This window comes from Verticillium dahliae, genomic scaffold, assembly GCF_000150675.1.
Source record: "Verticillium dahliae VdLs.17 supercont1.8 genomic scaffold, whole genome shotgun sequence".
NCBI classification, from domain to species: Eukaryota; Fungi; Ascomycota; class Sordariomycetes; order Glomerellales; family Plectosphaerellaceae; genus Verticillium; species Verticillium dahliae.
The window spans coordinates 675,018-695,097 of NW_009276927.1; the positions used below are offsets into that span (position 1 = coordinate 675,018).

General features: G+C 54.5%; 5 protein-coding genes across 5 annotated transcripts; 3 read left to right on the forward strand and 2 right to left on the reverse strand.

Annotated features, from left to right (window-relative positions):
• Positions 1-878: 878 nt before the first annotated feature.
• VDAG_04771 (uncharacterized protein) lies at positions 879-1,610 on the reverse strand. Its single transcript, XM_009654375.1, has 3 exons — positions 1,391-1,610; positions 1,097-1,255; positions 879-1,050 (listed from the first exon to the last, which is right to left on the reverse strand). The coding sequence occupies exons 1-3, from the start codon at positions 1,545-1,547 to the stop codon at positions 992-994; spliced, it is 375 nt and encodes a 124-aa protein (XP_009652670.1). The 5' UTR covers positions 1,548-1,610; the 3' UTR covers positions 879-991.
• A 3,603-nt stretch (positions 1,611-5,213) lies between these two features.
• On the reverse strand, positions 5,214-6,324 carry VDAG_04772 (uncharacterized protein; the record flags this gene model as incomplete). Its single annotated transcript, XM_009654376.1, has 2 exons — positions 5,214-5,632; positions 5,784-6,324. 2 exons carry the CDS (start codon positions 6,322-6,324, stop codon positions 5,214-5,216), a joined length of 960 nt encoding a protein of 319 aa, XP_009652671.1.
• A 714-nt stretch (positions 6,325-7,038) lies between these two features.
• Positions 7,039-9,987, forward strand: VDAG_04773 (uncharacterized protein; the record flags this gene model as incomplete). The annotated part of the gene is made up of 3 exons (XM_009654377.1): positions 7,039-8,574; positions 8,832-8,868; positions 9,218-9,987. 3 exons carry the CDS (start codon positions 7,039-7,041, stop codon positions 9,985-9,987), a joined length of 2,343 nt encoding a protein of 780 aa, XP_009652672.1.
• Positions 9,988-11,659: 1,672 nt separating this feature from the next.
• Positions 11,660-14,815, forward strand: VDAG_04774 (phosphate metabolism protein; the record flags this gene model as incomplete). The annotated part of the gene is made up of 5 exons (XM_009654378.1): positions 11,660-11,892; positions 11,950-12,257; positions 12,295-12,680; positions 12,742-13,393; positions 13,443-14,815. 5 exons carry the CDS (start codon positions 11,660-11,662, stop codon positions 14,813-14,815), a joined length of 2,952 nt encoding a protein of 983 aa, XP_009652673.1.
• A 3,148-nt stretch (positions 14,816-17,963) lies between these two features.
• Positions 17,964-19,130, forward strand: VDAG_04775 (uncharacterized protein; the record flags this gene model as incomplete). Its single annotated transcript, XM_009654379.1, has 1 exon — positions 17,964-19,130. The coding sequence occupies one exon, from the start codon at positions 17,964-17,966 to the stop codon at positions 19,128-19,130; it is 1,167 nt and encodes a 388-aa protein (XP_009652674.1).
• Positions 19,131-20,080: the final 950 nt, after the last annotated feature.

The following is a 20,080-nucleotide window of genomic DNA, read 5'->3' on the forward strand; positions in this document are numbered from 1 at the left end:
GGAGAGGGACGAGATCAGGCTGAGCGCTGACTGGGCCGGCACCGACAGGGCGGCGCTCGACCGCGCGCTGGCGCTCCGCATCAAGATTACCGAGGACGGCATCGTTGCTCTGCGCGGCAACACGAATGCCGTCGTCAAGGGGCTGGCGCCGACCAAGAGGCAGCTGAAGCTCGCGAGGAAGGAAAAGCAGGCGCAGACTGCTGGCGAAGCTGTCCTCGCTGAGGATGCCACGACTGAGGCTGAGGAGGCTACCGTGCTGGGACAGCACGTCTCGCCCGAGGAGGCGCGGGAGCTTGTCGCCACGTGGAATGCCGAGTGGAAGGACATTTCTCTCGCTGACCCTCTGCTCAAATTTGCCGTTCGTCCCCCCCCCCCCCCCCTATTTTCCCTGTACAGGAACGAAAACTGATAACAAACAGATCAACAAGCGTGTTTTCCAGCTGACGGGCCACCTGCTCCCCGACCCCAAGCTCGCACGCGCCCAGACAGTGCGTCACATTCTCAACCTAATCGTACGCCCGCCGCCGGCCAAAAAACTCGTCGAGACGCTGCAGCGCCGCGGCGAGCTGTTTGCGCTGCCCAACGTGTCAGTGTATGCGCGCCGCATCACGCCGATCGACCGCGAGAAGGAGGTCGGCCGATGGAAGCTGATCGAGAAGGAGCTGGCCAAAAGGGATCTGCCCGTGACGGGACACGCGGGACTGGAGAAACACCGCGAGGCGTCGTGGGTCCAGGGTGGTCTGTAAAGAGGGTGATGCTGCTGATGCTTGGCTGCCGCGGAGGTGGCTGGTTGTACGGATACATTGTACACTGTGTAACATATTGGGTCTGTCAACTCGTTGGGCCGACATTTGAACGTGAAGTCATTTGCCATATTTGCTGGTGCTTTGGATATCATGTTACGAAGCCAAGCACCCTCTTGCTTTGCACCCTTGGTTATTGTGCTAGAAACATGTCCCTGGTGCATCTATGTACTGGTGTGCAGAGCTGACTACTCTTCCTCCTCAGGCTCAGCCTCCTCTTCCTGCTGCTCTTCCTCATGGTGGCCATCTGGCACAGTCAGCAAAAGGTCACGTATCAAGGCAAGCCAACATACCGAACGAAAAGGCACCGTCGTTGTTCTGCAGCCTCTCAGCGAGGTTGATATCCGCGTCAACCGTCTCGCCCTCAACATTGTACAGCTTCGCACGCAGGATCGGCACGCCGTCGTCGCCTTCAAGCTCAAACGAGATGTCCTCGGCCGAGTTGGCGAAACCTTGTGTCTGTCAGCGAAATTCGTCCGTCTCTGCGCACGACGTCTCGTGAAATATATTCACACCAAACCGACCGTGTCGGGATATCATGACAGAAATGCGTAAAGCTGGAGGAAGAAAGGGACGAGAAGACGTACCGCCGCCACCCCACTCGAAAGCACCATTGTTGTTGCCGATGCAGTCGTTGAGATCAAACTCGGCCTCGACGAACTCGCCCTCGACGTTGGCGAGCTCGGCCCTGAGCATGTGGCCGTCTTCGACTGTGATGCCTTGGGCGCTCTCGTGGAAGGGCATTATGCTGGTATTCGGTTCGGGAGAAAGAGGAGCTTCAAAAAAAGGAGCAAACTATGGACCAACAAGTCTTAAGTTATGCTGTTCAGTTGATTGACTTCGCTATTTCTACACCTACAGACCGTTCTGGCTCCATCTTTTATATCACAGACATTCATCATCGACGAGAGGCCTCCCTCTGCCTCACACGCGCATGAAGCAGCCCTGACACGCGTTTGTTCCCCAGAGAAATGATACCTCCTGCCTTCGGACGAACGAGATTCACCCCGTGTCGTCTTGGCTGCGCAACGTGGGCGCTCTTCAGGCCTCCGCCAAGACGGTGCTGGGGCGTCTGCGGTGCCATATCCGCCATACCAAGACCGCTACAGATGTGGTTGCCCGTTTCTGCCGAGTGGCCGCGATGGCTTCGTCTCGGCGGAGGGGAGGGGGGGACAGGCGAGGATCTGGGGGGTTGTGGTGCTTGGCTGAGGGGAGTGCAGGTGATGACGCGGCCTGGTGGGTTTACAGTATATACTCGGGAGCGACTGGAGTGGAAGTTACGAGCAAGCAAACGAGGCATCTACTGATGTCTGCAGGTTGTGTTTCTGTCTGTCAAGGCTCGCGATGCTTCAATGTGTCGATGCTATGCCGCGACAACAGGTTCACAGCAGCCGTTTGGCGGGCAAAGTCTCTTGAAGAACAAATGGGCAACATCACTCTGACAGGCATGACACGCGCATGTCTCCTCCAAAGCCAAGTAGGCAGCCAAGCCAAGGCCGACAGCACGAAATTCGTGATACGTGTTGACTCGCCCCTCTGGGCCCTATATCAGGGGAAGGTCAGCTCCTGAGTGGCCCCCAGTTGTCTCGATCGCTGCCAGCGGAGGCCGCATGCATGTGCAACAGAGGGGCTGCTCGGGCAGGCGAGCCTATGACGGGCATCACGCGGGCCGCTGATGGCATGTCGTTGAATTGGCTTGAATCTGGGTCGACATTATGGTGTGGTGGGCTGAGAGAGGGAGCGTAGCGCGCGGTAAGGGCCGAAGCGCGGTGGAGTGGTTGGGCAGCTGATGGTGGTTGGAGTATTCTCTGAGTATTGACTTTTTGTCTCTTTCTCGAATGTCCATTACGATTTTGTTGATTTTACGCATGTTGTACCTCTCGGGCGTGTGAGCATTTGGGGATGTCGTGGGGTCCGCACTGAGAGTCATGGTGGGGGCGGGGTCGAGTGCCACGCCCGTTGTGTTGATGGATAGTCAAAGTCACTGGTAAGCTCAGCAGAATAGTCACACGAAGCAGCATATCAGTCAAGTTGTGTTTCTCGATTGATGGTATTTCAATTTCGTTTCTCATCATCCCCCATCCTCCTCATAAACGACACCCAATCTCCCTCAAGCTCAATGTAGGAACATGTTGTTTGGCGGTAATCTGGTTGTCGGAATGGAGGAGATGCTTATTTTCCGCAAGAGGCGCAAGAGCCTAGAAGTACAATCAATGTTAGCACTCTGCACACCGAAAGCCAAAGACAGCGGGAGAATAGATGAGAACATACAGCTAGAGCCGCAGTTGCAGGAGGAAGCGCCGGAGCAGCCGCAGTCACCCTTCATTTTGATGGTTGGTGTGGTGGTTGGTGGGAAAAAGGTAAGTGATTTGCTTTGTTGATTGAAGACTTGTTCGTTGATGCAGAAGAGAAAACAAGACGAAAGACCGGAAATCCTCCCACCCTTAAATAAAACAACCCCTCTCCCCATATCCCATCGGGAAAGACCACCCGCGCGATACGGTACGATGCCCACTGTGCGCGTGCCGTCCCTGCGCGAATACTGCGTCCACGAGCAAGCACCCAGACAGTCGCGAGGAAATGGTAGTGGCGACCGACCACCAGACCCACGCCTGTCCAATGGCGGCCGCTGCGTTCTTTGTGCGGCGACAGGAACCACTCGTCGCCCACTCATTCCTTCCCGATCCCACCAAGCTCTCCTCCCCCACCAGCGTCACGCGGCAGGGACGAGCAAAAGCGGGATGCTTGGTGGGAGGGGCTGATTGCATCCGCCAACACCATTGGCCGATGCGGACCCTTACCCCGCTAGGACCCTTCGAAGGGCGACAGCGCCCCCTCGATGTCCTCGCACTAGGTGACGTCGGGGGTTGATCATGTCCTCCATCTGCAGGTGCTACGCCCCCTGAGCGTTTTGTGCTGGATTCTTCACCAGTGATCCTGGGTCGACTAATTGGCCTCCCATCGGAGAAAGCGTTCCAGCCCCGGAAACTGTATGTTGCCATCTCGCCCTTGCGCCAGCTCTTCTCGATTTAGCTTTTTTGGTCGTCAACGACTGCCGAAGCAGGGCAATTATGCCGCGCTTCATCATCAGTGGCGGCGGCCTTTGTGCGTATGCCTTGGACTGACGTCGTGTTTCCTTTGCGATCATCGAATCAGACCGAGGCGAGAAAGAAAGAGCAAAGATCGGACGTCTGATTCCAGGTACCGAGTCATCGGAGACCACCGGACGTCCGCTGCCGGCTCGGTTGCTTGGACCCTCTGCGGACGTGTACCTGGCTGATGTACCTATTCTGCTGTACATCCGCAGCCAGCGTGTCGCCCGCTGCTACGCCATCGGCCTTTTACAGCGCCAGCGCATCATGGGGCCGAGCTAGGCTGTGCTGGGGTTGAGCTCTGCTGTAGTCGTCTGGAACGTGGGGCGGGCGACCGCATTGAGGGGAGCGCGTTGGGGTTAGGGAGTTGAGCTTGATGCGTGCGGCATCTTGTTGGGCGTGGTACAAGGTCCTTCGAGAAGCTGCGCTGGCCATCAAAGAAGCTTCTGGACCTATGTGCCTGTACCAGTATTGACTCTGAACTGAGTACCCGCTGATAAACGACCACACCGACTCACCGGATGTCGGCAGCCCGTTCCACGCATCCATTATGGTAAGGTAGTTCACCACAGATAACCGTAAAGCATCATAAGTAGAGAATATTCGACATGTATCATCAACGCAGTCTTGAATATCATACCAAGTTCGAAGCTACAAACCCTTTCCCCTTCGACTTGCCATCGAGTCATGTATCTGTGGTCTCCATCTCCCTCAGCGGTGTAACCCGTATTTGATCCCGCTTTGACGATTCCACAGCCCTTTGGCGATTAGTGTGAGAAATTCGGCAGCCATCGAAAATTTCAGCATGGTACACCTCTTAAACCGTTCTGCTAAGATGTGTTGACAACAATCGTCTATTCGGCTGACACCTCTGGCGGCGACGAATCTGTCTCCCTCTCGCCTGTCCACGTTTCTTCCGTGCCATCGTTGATTAATTCCTGCTGCTCCTCAACTATGGAGATCTCTCCGGGAAGCACGCCGAGACATTCCCTTAGGAAAAAACCGTATCTGAGATACGGGAGATGACCAGCGCGGATTGCGGCCGCAAAGGTGGCCAAGGACCAGATGAGCACTGGTATTACGCTTCCTATATCGCCTTCTTTCTAATTGGGGTTCAGATAAGCATACCAAGGCCTCACGTGTTCGATGTCGCCTCGATATGGAGGTGCTCGAGGGTGGCAGGAAGGAGCGACCCAATGTTGATGTGGTTCGCATGCCATGTCGGACCGATTTCACCTTCTATCCACAAAAAGACAGTCAAGGATCGAAGTACTGGAAAGTGACTGGGCAAGTTGAGAAGGAAGCCGTCGAAGACACTCTAGCTCGCAGTGTAATTGGCCTTTTGTTCCACTCTTAAGCTCACGAGCTTCGGGCACAGGCAAGTGTCCACCTCCCTGTCGACGAAGGCCTGAACTTCGTCTTCACTTTCATCGCGGAAGCTCACGGACTCGAGAGTGATGCTTAGACGTTCCAAGTCTTGGCAAGATTCGAGAACATCCAACAAAGCGTCGGCCCTGGTCGGAGTAGTCGTCATGTCGAGGGAGGTGAGTTGGGAAGCTTCTTGGGAAAGAGGCCTTGCAAAAATCGCACCCATGTGCCTGATGCTGCGAAGTCGCGCCAGCGTTGGCAGGAAAGCATGGCATTGAGGGCCCGTGGACGGCGCACTGCTCTGAAAATGCAGGCTTCCGAGTTCTGGGAGAAATTTTGAGCTTGTAAGATCATCGGCTAACAAACAGGCTATGACATGGTCAAGTTTCGGTGCATCGGCCATGGAATGTTCAGAGAGATCTTCGTGCTCCTCCGTCCTGTAGATCACTGACAGCGCTTTCACCTTTGGTACCAAGTAGAACAGGCTAGGGATGACAAAGGTCAAAGTCCACCACATAACTGGTTTGACGGCCGTCACAGTAGTTCAGGGCTTGAAGTGCTTCAAAGGTTGGTTCGTCGAGATCGCTGATCAACTCGCTGTGGTGAACAAAGTCGAAACCTGTAATAGCCTCGATGCGCTTCAAAACGTTTTGTAGGGTCGGGGAAATTTTGCCCGGGATTTCGCTTGTAGCGTCTGCCCCAGCCTTGAAGGTTGCTGGGACCTCGTCGTAGTCCTTGCGCAATGGGAAACGCTTGAACCTGCCGTAACCGACTCTGAGGGACTGGACTTTCTGACAATGAGAGGGCACTCTCAGAAGACTCCGCAAAAGACGCAACATCTGCAGATTGCTCTTCACAGTGATCTGTGAAAAGCGAAGTGGCTGAGAGATATCTCGAAGCCGTTTTGAGGTGAGGCAGAGATTTGCGGTGCAAGGTGTCGGCGCTTTTGGACCGTCCCGCCAAGTGTGTACGTCTGTATTGTTCCAGGGCTCAACAAGGTACTTCGCAATGAGGATGAGCACCTCGTTTGGAAGGCTCATAAGTGTTGATGTGGCGGGCATGTTGGCTACCCCCTCAAAGCAGTCTGTAATGTACCCCGATTTGTGACCCAGAGTTTGCATGAAGGTTGGGAAGGTCAAAACAAACCTTCAGTTTGTGTACCTCGAAAAAGCTCGCTATTCGAAGAGGACCGAAGTAGCTGGGGTTGTTGCTTATGTCGAGTAGCTTGTTGATCCACGTGTGGAGAAGATTATTTTCATTCTCAGACGGCTGCTTGTAGTTCGACCGGAACTGCCAAGAGTTGATGATGCGGTGCTCCTGGATATGTGCACAAGTGAAGAAAGAATCCAGTTCACTTACCTAGACTGCTTGAGAGGCGAGAAAAAGTCTGCGGCTTCTTCAACTAGGTACCTTAGGTACCTTGCCTAGGTGCCTTAGGTAGGTACCTACCTACCTAAGGCACCTAGGTAGGCATGTAAATCTAGACTCGTTCTTGCCTGATCAAACGAGAATTTCTAAAACTGGAAAGATATCCCTGTTCCTGCCTCACGGAGATGTGCAGATAACTCGTTTAGCTGCGACGTGCTTGCCAATCCCACCACATCAGACCTTTCTACATCAATTATTTTTTTGACGAACCAACCGCCTTCAGAGAACCAACTTCGTTAACTTACACATACCTCGAGAACGGCCAAGAAACGTCACGATCAGTCTCTTCAGCCCTGGACTTGTCTTCACAATGAAATCAGTGACACGATCAGTCTGATCAAAACAACATGACGCACAGTTCGGGCCTGCTGCGTCTTCCCAACGAGTTGATCATCCAGATTGCCAAGTTATTCCTACAGGATATTGATCCATTCGAAAAACAGAACGAAGCACCGACCACACCATTGCGCAACCTTTGCTTGACCTCCCGGCACCTGTTCGCCATCGCGCAGCCGGTGCTCGTTTCTTACATTACCCTTGAAGATGTGTATTCAACCATCCTGTTCATAAGAACATTGAAGGAGAAACAGCACCTCCGCAACTACGTCATCGATGTCAATGTGAGATATAATCTCCTTTACACAGCCTCCGAAACGCTCTTGGGCTCATTCACAAGAGACATCGAGGCCTGGAAGACCCTCGACGCCAGCACAAGAAAGTCCCAAGACGAACGCAGGGTTCTCGAGCAAATAAAAAAGACAACGAGTCGCCATGCCGGCCACGAAGCCTGCACCTTCGGATTATGGTCAGGGTCTACCGAAGGACACGCTACGTCTAGCCCAGACATCTGCACCTGCAACCTGTGCCGTTGTAACATTACTCAACTCGGACGACTGGATCCTATTGAGTTCAACAAAAGGTATTCGGCTCTGCACGTTGCCTATGCCATGCTTTTCTGCATGTTGCCTAATGTGCGGAGATTGAAATTCTTGGCCCACGAAGACTACTCCCGGGATCCCGACGGTTTCGGCGAAACCTTCCTCAATGAGATAATGGCCAACCTTCTTAAGAATAGCGATACGAGATCGTTAGTTCTCCCAAGACTCAAAATCGCGGCTTTCACCTCAGACAGAACGGACGGGTTTCGACGTGCCTTGCGGAGCGCCTTCTTCCTTCCTTCGCTTCTTACATTGCGTTCGCTGAGGCAGCTTGTTGGGGGCCTCGACGTCAATCCTGGCGCGGTAGGAGTTCGTTCGGACGAACACACCTTTGTACACATGGTTATGTCGTGCGAGAGTATCGACGTTACAGAAAACCTGCTTCAATGCTTCTCCGGAATGAAACATTTGGACATTTCGGGCGTCTATTGTCGAGGTGACAACATTGAATTCTATGCCAACACATTCTTCGATGCTCTTTCTACCAATTGCCCCGTTCTGGAAAGTTTGACATTGCGAGACAGCGAGTTCGAATACAGCTGGCTTGACATGACAGAATGTCTCTCCAGTCCATTACGGCTACCCAAGCTCAAGCACTTGAAGCTCTTCTCAAATTGGGTTGACGAGATACTTATCATCCCTCCATACTCTGACCCGTACGACTTGGGGAACATGCTGCCTTCCAGCATCGAGTATTTCAGCTTTTGTGACGACCGGGAGCGGTACACGGAGCCTCAAAACATCTTGGTCCAGCCACCCTCAACAGCAACACAGCTGGGCACGGAGTTAGCAACATCGTTACGACGCCCTTATACCACTTTCGCCGCTGCGACCTGGCTTAGCGTGGCATCGGCCATTCGGGATGGGCGTTTGAGTAATTTGAAATGCGGTTACTTCGTCAGGCGGGACTTTGGCATTTTACCTGCTCAGATTGACGAGGTTATGGTATTGTGCTCAGGTCGTGACCCGTACTCTCCAAAATGGACAATTGAGGATGAGGACGCGGACTCTCTTTCCTCGGATGGTAACGAAACATGATGGAAAAAGTTATCATTTCTCGATCGATCAGCTAGGAAAGCTACATCAACAGTAGACAGACAACAATATCAGGAAACAGAACGAAGTTGATCGTTCCGAGAAACCCTGATGCTTAAAGCTTCGAGAAGACGCGAGAAAATGCTTGCTCTGTTGACGGCATGTAGAACAGTGGGATGAGGGCGAGGAACCGCATCCGTTGTCGTAAGTCCAAACTTGGACACGAATGCCCTTCTCCGTCAACATGATCTCTCAATCTTGATGGGACATCAAAGGCATTGTGCGAGATGCGTGTCCTTTGTGTACAGAGTGAAGGGGGGCCGCACGCCTTTGTCATTCCCTTTAACAAGGGAACCAAGATAGCTACCTCGCCCCAACCCTTTGTCGCGGGGCTCAGGAAAGAGCGACGACACGGAGGTCGATGTTGAAAGACGTATGGAGATAACGCTGTTAAAACAGGTGACTCTGGACCGACTCCTTCACTCGAAGCAAAGCTTTCCATCGACAAAAGAATTGACATATCGACCAGCACGAGATAAAATGGTACATACAGGTAGGCTTCTGGTATTGGCGCCGCGGAAGACCGTCTTCTGCCTCGAGCACTTCCTCCAAGCATCAGGACAGATACACGCCAGTCTCATCAAGTACCGAGCAAGCGCCCTTACAGAAGTTAGCGAAGCGCCAAGACGTATCGTCAAGCGATGCCACGCCAGCTCCGGACGTGTCAGCAAGCGAGGCCCGCCAGCACCGCCGAGGAGGGTCCAGCCGCGACGAGCTGTGAGGGGCAGAGCCCCTGCCCCTGAGACGCAGGAACCGATATGCTGCCCCACTGCAGTCCACGACCGCGTCGATGCTGCGTCGATGCAATCTCGCGAGGAGACGGGCTGGAAGGTTCGCGGGCTTCGTCAGAATGGCGTCCCCACGATTACGAGCTGCGCATCACCGAAGGCCGTCGTCCAGGAGCTGAGAAGAGCATTGGGACACCTTCGCGCGAGGAGGAGGAACAGCGGCAACGTCGGAACATGCACTTTCGGCGCGGGAGCATGGATATGTGTCTTTTGCGATGCCCAGCAACAGGCATGGCGGGCGTCACAGGAGATGGATGTCACGTCAACGAAGCTCGCCTGCCCGGAGCCAGCTCTCGTGGCAGACATGGGTTGTCAGGAGATGGCGACGCAGACGGCCAGGATGGTTCGGCCTGTGAGACCACGGCAAGGCAAAATAGACGAGCAACGCGTGGTGGCGATCGGTCCACTGCGCTTCGTAGTGGACATTTGCGATGGGGAAGCCAAGACGATGTTCCTGACGTCGGACATTTCTTGATGCCTGTAGGTGGTTGTTAGCGGGAATAGTTGAGCCACATGACGCGAGATGGAGCAAGGAACAGCAGCGCAAATGTGATGAGGTTTTTGGGGACCCCAGGACGCAGAATACGCTGTACATGTACATGTACTGTCTGTGACGGTGTCTGTGACGGTGTCTGTGATGGCGTCTGCGATGGCGTCGGAAGGAATGGGCGCCGATGCAGGTCTCGGACTGGCTATCCTGCTATCCTGCTGGCTGGGTCTGGTCTGGATGACGGTGTTTCAGCAACGGGCGTTTGAACCAGCTCCGTGCCTCGCACCAGTCGAGTCATCGGCTCCGAGTCACAGATCGTCGTGGGATCCATCCAAGTCATCGAACTATAGGGTCCAAGTTGAAGATTCCCCACCCATGCAGAAGATGACAATTGACATGTCAGATGTCGGGCAAGTGAGAGATGGGACGACGTCTGGAGTCGTGACTTCTGGGAGAGAAGGGGTCGGGAGAGAAGGGTCGGGAGAGAACGAGTCGGGACATTTTGGTGAGGGCCAATCTCCCTCTGACGATCTGTTTGGCCAATGGCATCGCGCAATCCGAGGGCAGTTGGCTGGCGAAGGCGAAGGCTGGAGTGGAGTAAATGCCCTCGGACGCGGCCAATCTCGACCTTTCTTTTCCTTCTCTGCACTGTGTCTCTGTCTCCATTCCAGCTCCAGCATCCGCCAACCTGGCAGCATCCGCCAACCTGGGAGAACCTGGAAGAAAAGACGTGCATTCATCCATCATCTATCCATCCATTTCGGGATCGCCGCCGTTTGAAGCCATCAACACTGCCGGTGCCCCGCCACATCCCCGACATGACCAGCGCTGACAAGTTGACGCCAACGACCCCACGACCCCTGAGATACCCGATTTTTCTCAACGATAGCGCTGCGCCGGTGTCGACGGCGCTGCCTAGGCGTTGCCAGTCACAAAGGAATACGCGAAAGAGGGTAGAAGAAAACCAATGGATGCGTCACCCACCCCTGGCCCTGGGGATCGACATGGCTGCCCTACCGATTGGTTCTCTTGGGATGAGACACGGCCGCCACCGCTCGTTTGTCTTGCATCGACGTGACAGGCAAGGCACAGCACAGCACGGTACCCACGCTACCACTCTTTTCGAACCGATGTTGTGTTACGCGACTAGTACAGGAGAGAGACACACCACCTTGTCTTGTCGCCTTGGGCCGTTTTGGCACGTTTGACCGATGCCCTTCGCCCAACAAGGAGGCCCCCAGATTGAGGCGCGGGCGAGGCAGCCCAGGGGTGGTCCAGAACCGCCGATTAATACCCAACTCTCGACGCCCGTTCTGTCTAGCAGGTGTGCCCTCGCGCTCGCCGCCCGTTTTTGCCGCCTGCTGTCACCTCGTTTCGCTGATTCCCTTCTCCCCCCCCATCAGCCGCAGCGACCCCTCTCGATCTGACTTCACCACTCACCCGCCCTGCCGCGTGTGACAGACTCTTGTCGCCTGCTCAACCTGATCCGCTGCAGACCACGGCGACACGACTCGCGGCACTCGACAACACAGCGCAAAACTCGTATTGTGAGCAGCAACGTTGCTCGGTAGCCCGACAACTGCATGGACGACACGACATGACCGAGTAGACAACGAGTCTGCTTCCCTAAACGGTGCCCCGACGGTGACCCGCCGCCATGGACTTTGGCGACGATTCTCGCACCGGCTCCGCGCGAGACGATGGCGATGGCGGCACGCTGAGCAAGCAGCTCGGCAACAATGGCGATTCCGCGTCCTTGGCCTCGCTCATGAGCACCCTCCTACCTGTTCTCATCTACTCAGCCGTATGCCTCATCATATTCTGGTTCTTCCGCAGAAAAGTCCAACGGGTGTACTCGCCGCGGTCCATCATGCACAGTCTGTTTGCAGAGTGAGCTTGAACGACGCTTGCCTCGCCGCTGGATTTCAAAAACTGACTTGGCAACAGGGAGCGAAGTACACCTCTTCCGCAAGGATGGTTCAACTGGCTGAAACCCTTCTGGAAGCAAGGCGACGACTTTGTTCTGAACCATTCATCCTTGGATGCCTTTCTGTTCCTACGATACCTCAAGGTGCTCTCACTCATCTGCTTCTTCGGTTGCTGCATCGTCTGGCCTGTGCTCATGCCTCTGCATGCAACCGGTGGAAATGGCCTGACAGAGCTGGAGCGCGTGACGATCGGCAATGTCAGCGATCCTAACACATTCTTCGCTCATGTTGCCGTTGCATGGGTCTTCTTTGGTACTGTCCTCTGTTGTGCGTACTGATTTGTTCCTTTTCTGACACCGACCAGGCTTCATTCTCTTCACCATCTATCGCGAGTCGATCTACTACATCAACCTTCGCAACGCCTACTTGCTGTCGCCATACTACGCCAACCGACTATCCTCTCGCACCGTTCTTTTCCAGTGTGTACCGCCAGCTTATCGCGATGCTGCACGCCTTCGCAAGGTCTTTGGTGACTCGGTGAAGCATGTTTGGATCCTCCGAGACACTATCGATCTCGAGCACCTCGTCGATGAGCGCACCAAGACCGCCACCCGCCTCGAGAGGGCCGAGATCCAACTCATCAAAATGGCGGATCGCGCAAGAAGGCGCGGTGAGCGCGCCGCACCCGCTCTTCCGGAGCACCTGCTTCCGCCAACCGACTCGCCTCACCATCCCGCGGCAGCCATACCCGTGTCGCTATCCGACGCATCGCGACCCTCCTCACCCTCGACATCCACGACGCCACTCCCAGCTGGCACGCCTTCTGCGCCTCCGTCCCCGAAGCTTTCAGAAGATCCAGAGAAGCACGCAGGCTTCCCTCAAACACTTTCCCGACGTCAATGGCTCTGTTGCCGGGCAATGGATCCCGGCCGACAAGCGACCCCGCCATAGACCCCTCGGGAACTTCCTCCGCAGCGTCGACACCATAAAGTGGACGAGACGCCGCCTCAAGGCGCTTAACCCTGCCATTGCCAAGCTGCGGCGGAAACTTCACCGCGGCACCGAGGGTAGACCATTGGAGTCGGTCTTCATCGAGTTCGCCACACAGTCCGACGCTCAGCGCGCATACCAGACGTTGGCCCACGATAAACCCATGTTCATGTCGCCACGCTTCATCGGCATCCGGCCTGACGAGATCGTCTGGGACTCTCTGCGCATGAACTGGTTCGCTCGCATGGCGCGACGCTTCGCCATGCTGGCGGCGATTGTGGCTGCCATTATCTTTTGGTCCATTCCATCGGCTTTCATCGGAACATTGACCAACATCGAAAAGCTGAGCCAGATGGTCTTCTTCTTGGAATGGATCATGCTACTTCCGAAGGTCGTTCTCGGGGTCATCCAGGGCCTACTGCCTGCCTTGGCGTTGTCGTTGCTGATGGCTATCGTGCCATGGATTTTGAGAGGTAAGCACCGCAATACCGCGAATATTCGCCCTTTTACTCACGCAATCAGGATGTGCTCGCGTCGCTGGCGAACCTTCGCTATCCGATATTGAGCTCTACGTGCAGAGCTTTTACTTCGGCTTCCAGGTGGTCCAGGTCTTCCTCGTCACGACCTTGACGTCGGCCGCGTCCGCAGCCTTCAGCCAAATCCTCAAAGACCCCCTCAGCGCGAAAGACCTACTATCCGAAAACCTCCCGAAAGCGTCCAACTTTTACCTCTCCTACATCCTCATCCAGTGCCTTGCCGTTGGCGCTGGCAACCTTCTTCGCCTCTACGATCTACTTCGCCATGGCATCATGGCGCGCTTTGTCCAGAATCCCCGCGTGAAGTGGCGCGTCTGGAAGAGGGTGCGCCCTGTCCACTGGGGAGGGTGGTTTCCCGTCTTTACCAACATGGGAGTCATCGCCATCAGTTACTCCTGTATCGCACCAGTCGTTCTCGGTTTTGCCTCTGTCGGCATGTACGTCATCTACCTCGTCAGCAAGTACAACCTGCTGTTTGTGGAGGATTCATCCATCGACACCCGTGGTCTTTGCTACCCACGGGCTCTCAAGCATCTGCTGTTTGGCCTCTACCTTTCCGAGATCTGTCTGGTCGGCCTCTTCGTCCTCCGCTCCGCCTTTTACCCTATGATCTTCATGATCATCTTCCTCATCTTCACTGCGCTCTTCCATTACAGCCTGAGCGAGGCCCTAGCCCCTCTGTTGGCCAACCTCCCCCGCACTCTTGCGCTCGAGATCGAGGAGCTCAGCAGGACCGACGACTTCCCTTCGCCTGGTCTGTCCGACGTCGGAGTGGCCGACTCCTCCCCTCACATCTTTGGTCAAGACGGCGACGAAGACGAAGAAGACGACGGTCCGGAACACGTCACTCTCGGCAACCGAGGGGGCTCCAATCCAGGCCTTGAAGGCAGCGCCACGCTCGGCAGGACGTTCGCCAAAGTCTCTTGGAACGCGTACGTCAAGGCCGTCACAGCCCAGCTCCACAAGATCGGCCTCGGGCCGGTCCTCGAGCGCATCGACGCCATTATCAGGCCAGAATACAGCCCAACCCCGAATCCGGTCATGCGGTTCCTGCATCCTTCAACGTTCGACTCGTTCGCGCACCTGCGTGAACTGATCCCCAAGGATCTTCCAGACCCAACATCGACATACCCCGAAGACTACGTCTTCAAGACATATTACCCGCCCGAGATGTGGGAGCCCGCACCGAAGCTGTGGATCCCCAAAGACGAGGGCGGCGTCAGCGCGCAAGAGGTGGAGCATTGCGCACGGTACGGCAAGGTCGAGGCCACGGACGAGGGTGCCTGGCTGCAGGAGGATGGGAAAGTAGGGTGCGAGGTCGAGCAGGCACCATTCTGGGAGGAGAGGGTGCTCTACTGAGAGGCCCGCTTGGATTTCTGCATACCAGAGCGTGATTAAAAGCGATACCTACATAATGAAGTAATCTTGAATCTACCCCAGGCCGTCGTGTGCAATGCGATTCTCATTCTGTCGACTTCCATTTCTTTCCATGGCAAGACACTGTAGTTGCACAATTGCTCGGAAGCAAAACCCCGAATGATCCTCTGCGTCTTGACATCCGGCGACAACGCCTTCAACGCGCCAGCGAGCTCCCTACCGCCGCCTCTAGCTCCTGCTTGGCACAACCCCCAGCGCGTCCATCGAAACAGCACCCTCGTGCTGCCCCCGGTCAGCGCCGTCCGCGGCCCCGTCACACCACACAGGCTCCCCGCTCGGCACCGTCTCCGCCGTCGCCCCACACACATCCGTCCCCGCGGCCCGCGTCAGGAAGGGCGCCCGTCATACCGATCGAGGCCCTTGCCGCTGGGTGATTGGGTTGTCTTCTGCTGTGGCCGCGCGCGCTGAGGCCTCGGCTGCGAGGAGGGACTCGGAGGGCGGGTCGCTGGGGCCAGGGGGGGATGTTGGAGGCTGGAAGGGGCGTGGTGGGAGGCTAGGTCGATATGTTGGTTAGAGCAGAGTGAAGAAGTCTTCCACACGTGGTCCGCACTAAATAGAAGATAGGTCGGGGGTCGTAATATATCTGAATTCTGGCCCTCCGTAGCTTAGAGGGCCCTCCGTAGCCTATATATACGTCTCTCGTAGCCCTTAGTCCCTGACCGACCCCCTGCTCGGCGGCTCCGTAGGGGAACCCGCAGGGTCCCCTAACAGTCGAAGAGTGAGGGCTGCATTGCAGTAACACCCGAAGGCGCAGAGCGCAGCTTGCAGTGCACTCAGGGCAGCACCAAGAGAGTTAACGACAACAAGTTGAAGAATGTAAAGGTATTGGGCTAAGGGCCTGGATTAGGGAAAGCAATTAGATCGGCGAACAATCGGTAAGCTATTGTATTGACTTCAACTTGTCGAGGCTATCGAGTATAGCCTCGACTTCTCCTTTTAAACTTAGGCTTATCGCCGAAGCATCTACGATAACACGAATACGGGTTGGGTTCCTAACGTCCAACTCCTTATATTGCCTCCCCTCCTAGAGGTCTAGTCCCCAGAACTCGTGATGCCTTCGCCAGCGCGTCTTACTGCCCTAGCGTATATTGCTTATAGAGCCTATCCCCTAGCGTAGTTGTAACGTAGAGTTAGGTTAAACGCGTCGCGGGAATCATAATAATAATGCTAGCGTCAGCCTGGAGGTAGGCAGTAATATGGAATAGTCCCTACCGCTGATTTATAGGTAATAGTTCGTCGTGCCTATCTTATAAGGTTCTCTCTATTACGCCTACAACTCTCCTAAATTTCGCCGTCCCTAGCTTCTTTTCGACCGTCGATATTGCTATAACTGTCGTATCCTCGCATCGTCTATTAATCCTACGCCTACCCTTAGTCACCTCGGTCCCTTCTTTCAGTCGCCACCATGTCGGACATTGCTCTCCGCTTCGATGAGGTGTACCCATACAATCCCCAGCTTGCCTGGGCCCACGATCGCCGACTTCCTGACACTGAGGCCGGGAACCCCCCGTGCGAACACTGTTTCGGCAAACTCGCCTCCCAGCCAACAACAGGGCGTAAGAGGCACTCCGCAATTCGACGAGAGGGTGTGGGTTCCAATCCTTTGGGAAAGGCAATGACATGTTCCTGGATTATACATGGTTGGAGTGGCCATGTCCTCTCCCCCAGTTCTCATATATGGATGTATTCTCACTGTTTTGGAGATATCATATGCTGGTTCTTACTCCTTGGTTTGGCTCACCTTATTTTAAGGTAGGTATGACTTGCGCATCCTGGCACTCTTGCTCGAACTCACTAACGCGATTGGTCATTTATTGTTCAGCGTCATACCTCGATGATGCAGCTAGGTAAGATTCTCGAGCTACATGCCAGGCAAACCTTGACAATCACAATCATACCATATGTAAAGGGAAATCCTGCAGTCCCAAACACTGGTCACTACTTTTCGCCATCTCGACCACTCAGGTTCACTACTTTTGTGGGTGGTGAGTCGTAAAATACGTCTTTGCTTACACGACTCATATAACATCCTCTGGTGGCCATCTCGTATTCATGCCCGGAGCGTCAGTCTCACCAGATTGAACAAGGATGATATGGTTCTTTCCCCCTTCAATTGAAGGCACACGACGGCATTAGTTGTTCTCCTTTCACCGTGAGAGCCACTAATGATCTCAAGTTCAATACAAATTTTGTCTGTCCAAACAGCAGTCTTTGTGATTCTGAGTGCGTTCTTTGGCTCGAATCGTTGCATCTTATTGGGGATATGCTTGGGTCTTTGTCATATAGCATGGCATTTGTGCCGTGGTACTGTGTGTTCACTATCGAATTGTCTTGATGGTGTTGTCCATTCTCTCCATACTGATGTCATTTAATTTACAATATCCTCACTAGGTGCCTTGACCTAGTCTCTAGCTTCCTGGAAAACATCCTCGAGATGCCCTAAATCTGTGTCCGACTAACCCGTTAACAATGTCTTGCCGCAAATGCCGAGCGACTTCGCTCATAGGCAGTCTACGCCTACCTGGACTAGATTCGACATGGAGTCCCGAGCAGTCTCTTTGTAACTAGCTGGAGGTCAGGATCTCCTTAGACAGGGTCACTTTTCGGCTCTCTCAAAGTTCATTGCATCCCAACTGACGAGTGGCATCCCACGAGGCAGTGAGTTGTACCCTCAAAGCCGGAGATTTGCGTCCAGTGGGCCGGCGGTCTAATCCTGTGGGTGTCCAGCGGGCCGGCGCTCTGCGTCCTGTGGACCGGTAGTTGGCATCCTGCGCATGGTGTTGTCTCCAGGCGTATAGGTTCCTTCTGATATGATCGTTTCCGCATTCACTCCTCTAGGTACTTTCCCTGCTATAACTGCTCGCGCCTTCCTCTTGAGTGGCTCTTTGATTGGCCCGTGCCTTCGGATTCACATATATAGATCCTTTCTTAAGAGAGGAACTGACCTGCCTTCGTTCATCCACCTGCAACCTCACCACCTCACAACCTCACAACTACTAATCGCCGTCCTCTTTGATCAATCACGAAAGATCAAACACACATCCTATACAAAGCAAATTCTTAACCTCAGATGGCGGATAACCCAACCCCCCGGCGACCTGTCTCCACAGCCAGCCGCACAAATCTGCTTGACGACAATGAGAAGGCGCGTCGCGTCGTTCTCACCAAGTCATACATCCGCGCGGAAGCCACCTACACTCCCACCATGCTACAGCTCATCCACCACCGCATCGAGAACAACGGTTTCCGGCGACTCATCTCCGACAATGCCGTTTACCAGCGCATAATGAACTCTCTCAAGGACAGCAACAGCCCGCAAAATGAGCGACACCCCAACATTGTCGATTTCCTCGCCCTTGAGGCTATGCTGCCCGTGAACTACAATAACACCTACAACCGCTCCCTCTCGGAATGGTACCAGCGCTGCAAGGTCCCCGAATGGGCCGATAACCAGATCCTCGTGGAGAACCACCTCTGCTTCGAGCACGAGATGGCCACAGCCAAGGCTTTTCTTCACAAGCAGCTCGTCCAGAGCAGCGCTCCGGGTCAAGCCAAAGCCGAGCTCGCGGAGACCATCACCGAGGAGATCAACAGCCATTACTGGCGCACCGATCCGAAGGACCACTACTTGGTCAACACCATCATGAACAAGGTCAAAGAGCATCAGAAGCTCACTAAGCGCGAGGCCATCACCGTCGTCGCCATCTACGGCGGCAGCTACCCCGCTCTCCTCCTCAAGCATCTTGTCTACAATCAGGATGGCGAGCACTGTGACCTCGGCGACGTCGCGCTCGCCGTCCGGGAGATCGAGGCCGACAAGGGACTTTACAAGGACATTGAGAACGCCGAACAAACTATCGCCATCCACCAGCTGGCGCTCTCCCATGGAGAGACTCTCGACAAGCGCGGCGATCGTCCACAAGCCAAGAAGTTCCGCAAAGAAGCCGGCCATCTCGAGAGGGAGGCGCACAATGCCCAGTGCTTCCTCAACCGCGTCTACAAAGGTGGCCTCCGGAAGCGCGGCGCCTCGGGCAGGGCCCCCAACATTGGCCATGTCAAGAACAGGAGCAGGGCTGCCGTTGCTGCCGCTGCCGCCGCCAGCGTCCGCACTGCCACTGGGGAGTCTGATGGTGAGAGAGCTCATTCCGAGCGTGCTCATCCCTGCGTTGACATCAAGCAGGAGCATGAGAGTGACCTTCGGGACGAGATGCTTCTTCCCTCCATCGAAATTGATTGATTGAGGCATATTTGAGTTTTTTCAGGGAAGGGGCGTGCATAAGGGAGCTGCTGAAATTAGTCAATAGGAAGTTAGGCATATAGGAGTTTATCTGCAGCTCGGGCAAATGCCCCAATTAGGAGACAATTTAGGCGAAAACACGCCAATAGGAAGTTTAGACGAAGTACTGATATTCGTCCCTTATGCTCTTTCCAGATCCTAAACATGTGACGAGATGTCCACTGCAAACAGCATTGGCGTCCGGTGCTCGCCCCGCTGCTCGTCCGGTGCCGCTCCTGTGGGTCCGGCAGTCATCCCGCCCTGTGGGTCCGGTCCCCGTCCGGTGTCGGGTGCAGTCCTCGTCCTAGACGTGAATGATGCTGCTCACTAGTCATGGACTTTATATTGCAACTTTGGGGCAGCAGTCAAGTGTTTATATTGTATTTGAGGTTGTGCATGAGATTTCTGATAAGCAGCGTATACTCTACTTACACAACTTACACAAAATGGTGAACTAAAATAAACTACTATGCTTGGTAGAGCCTTGGACCTGAGGCTTTGCAATCCTGAAGGCTGAAACTAAATCTAGCTATGCATCGGTAAGTCTATGATGAGCTGGTCGCAAGTCACGTCAATCATTGAAGACATACATCATGGCCTAAGAAACAGGATGTAGATTACTTGCCTCTGGGCAACCAACACAACACAACCTGCTCAAAATGCCTGTAATTCGTCTGATCACAGTCACTGCCAGTTCATTACTTTGGACTGTTTGATTTACGAGTCGCTTGAACAACCATGTTGTAAGAAGTTCAGCAGTCAGAGTCATGGACGGGAGGCGGACAAGCAATGAACTTGCAGAGCCCTCGACTTTGCCAGAGGTGTCCATTTCAGAAGAGCAAATTCGTCTGATATATTAGTCAAAATGGCTTTCCTGACTCCGTGTACTATGCTTAAATGATTAGAGCACC

Bases quoted from the DNA above. Each gene is read 5' to 3' on its own strand.
- VDAG_04771 (XM_009654375.1), bottom strand. From the start codon at position 1,547: ATGCCCTTCCACGAGAGCGCCCAAGGCATCACAGTCGAAGACGGCCAC. The intron at 1,256-1,390 runs GTACGTCTTCTC...GACAGACACAAG, and splicing joins TTTCGAGTGGGGTGGCGGCG to GTTTCGCCAACTCGGCCGAG. The intron at 1,051-1,096 runs GTATGTTGGCTT...TGACTGTGCCAG, and splicing joins CGACGGTGCCTTTTCGTTCG to ATGGCCACCATGAGGAAGAG.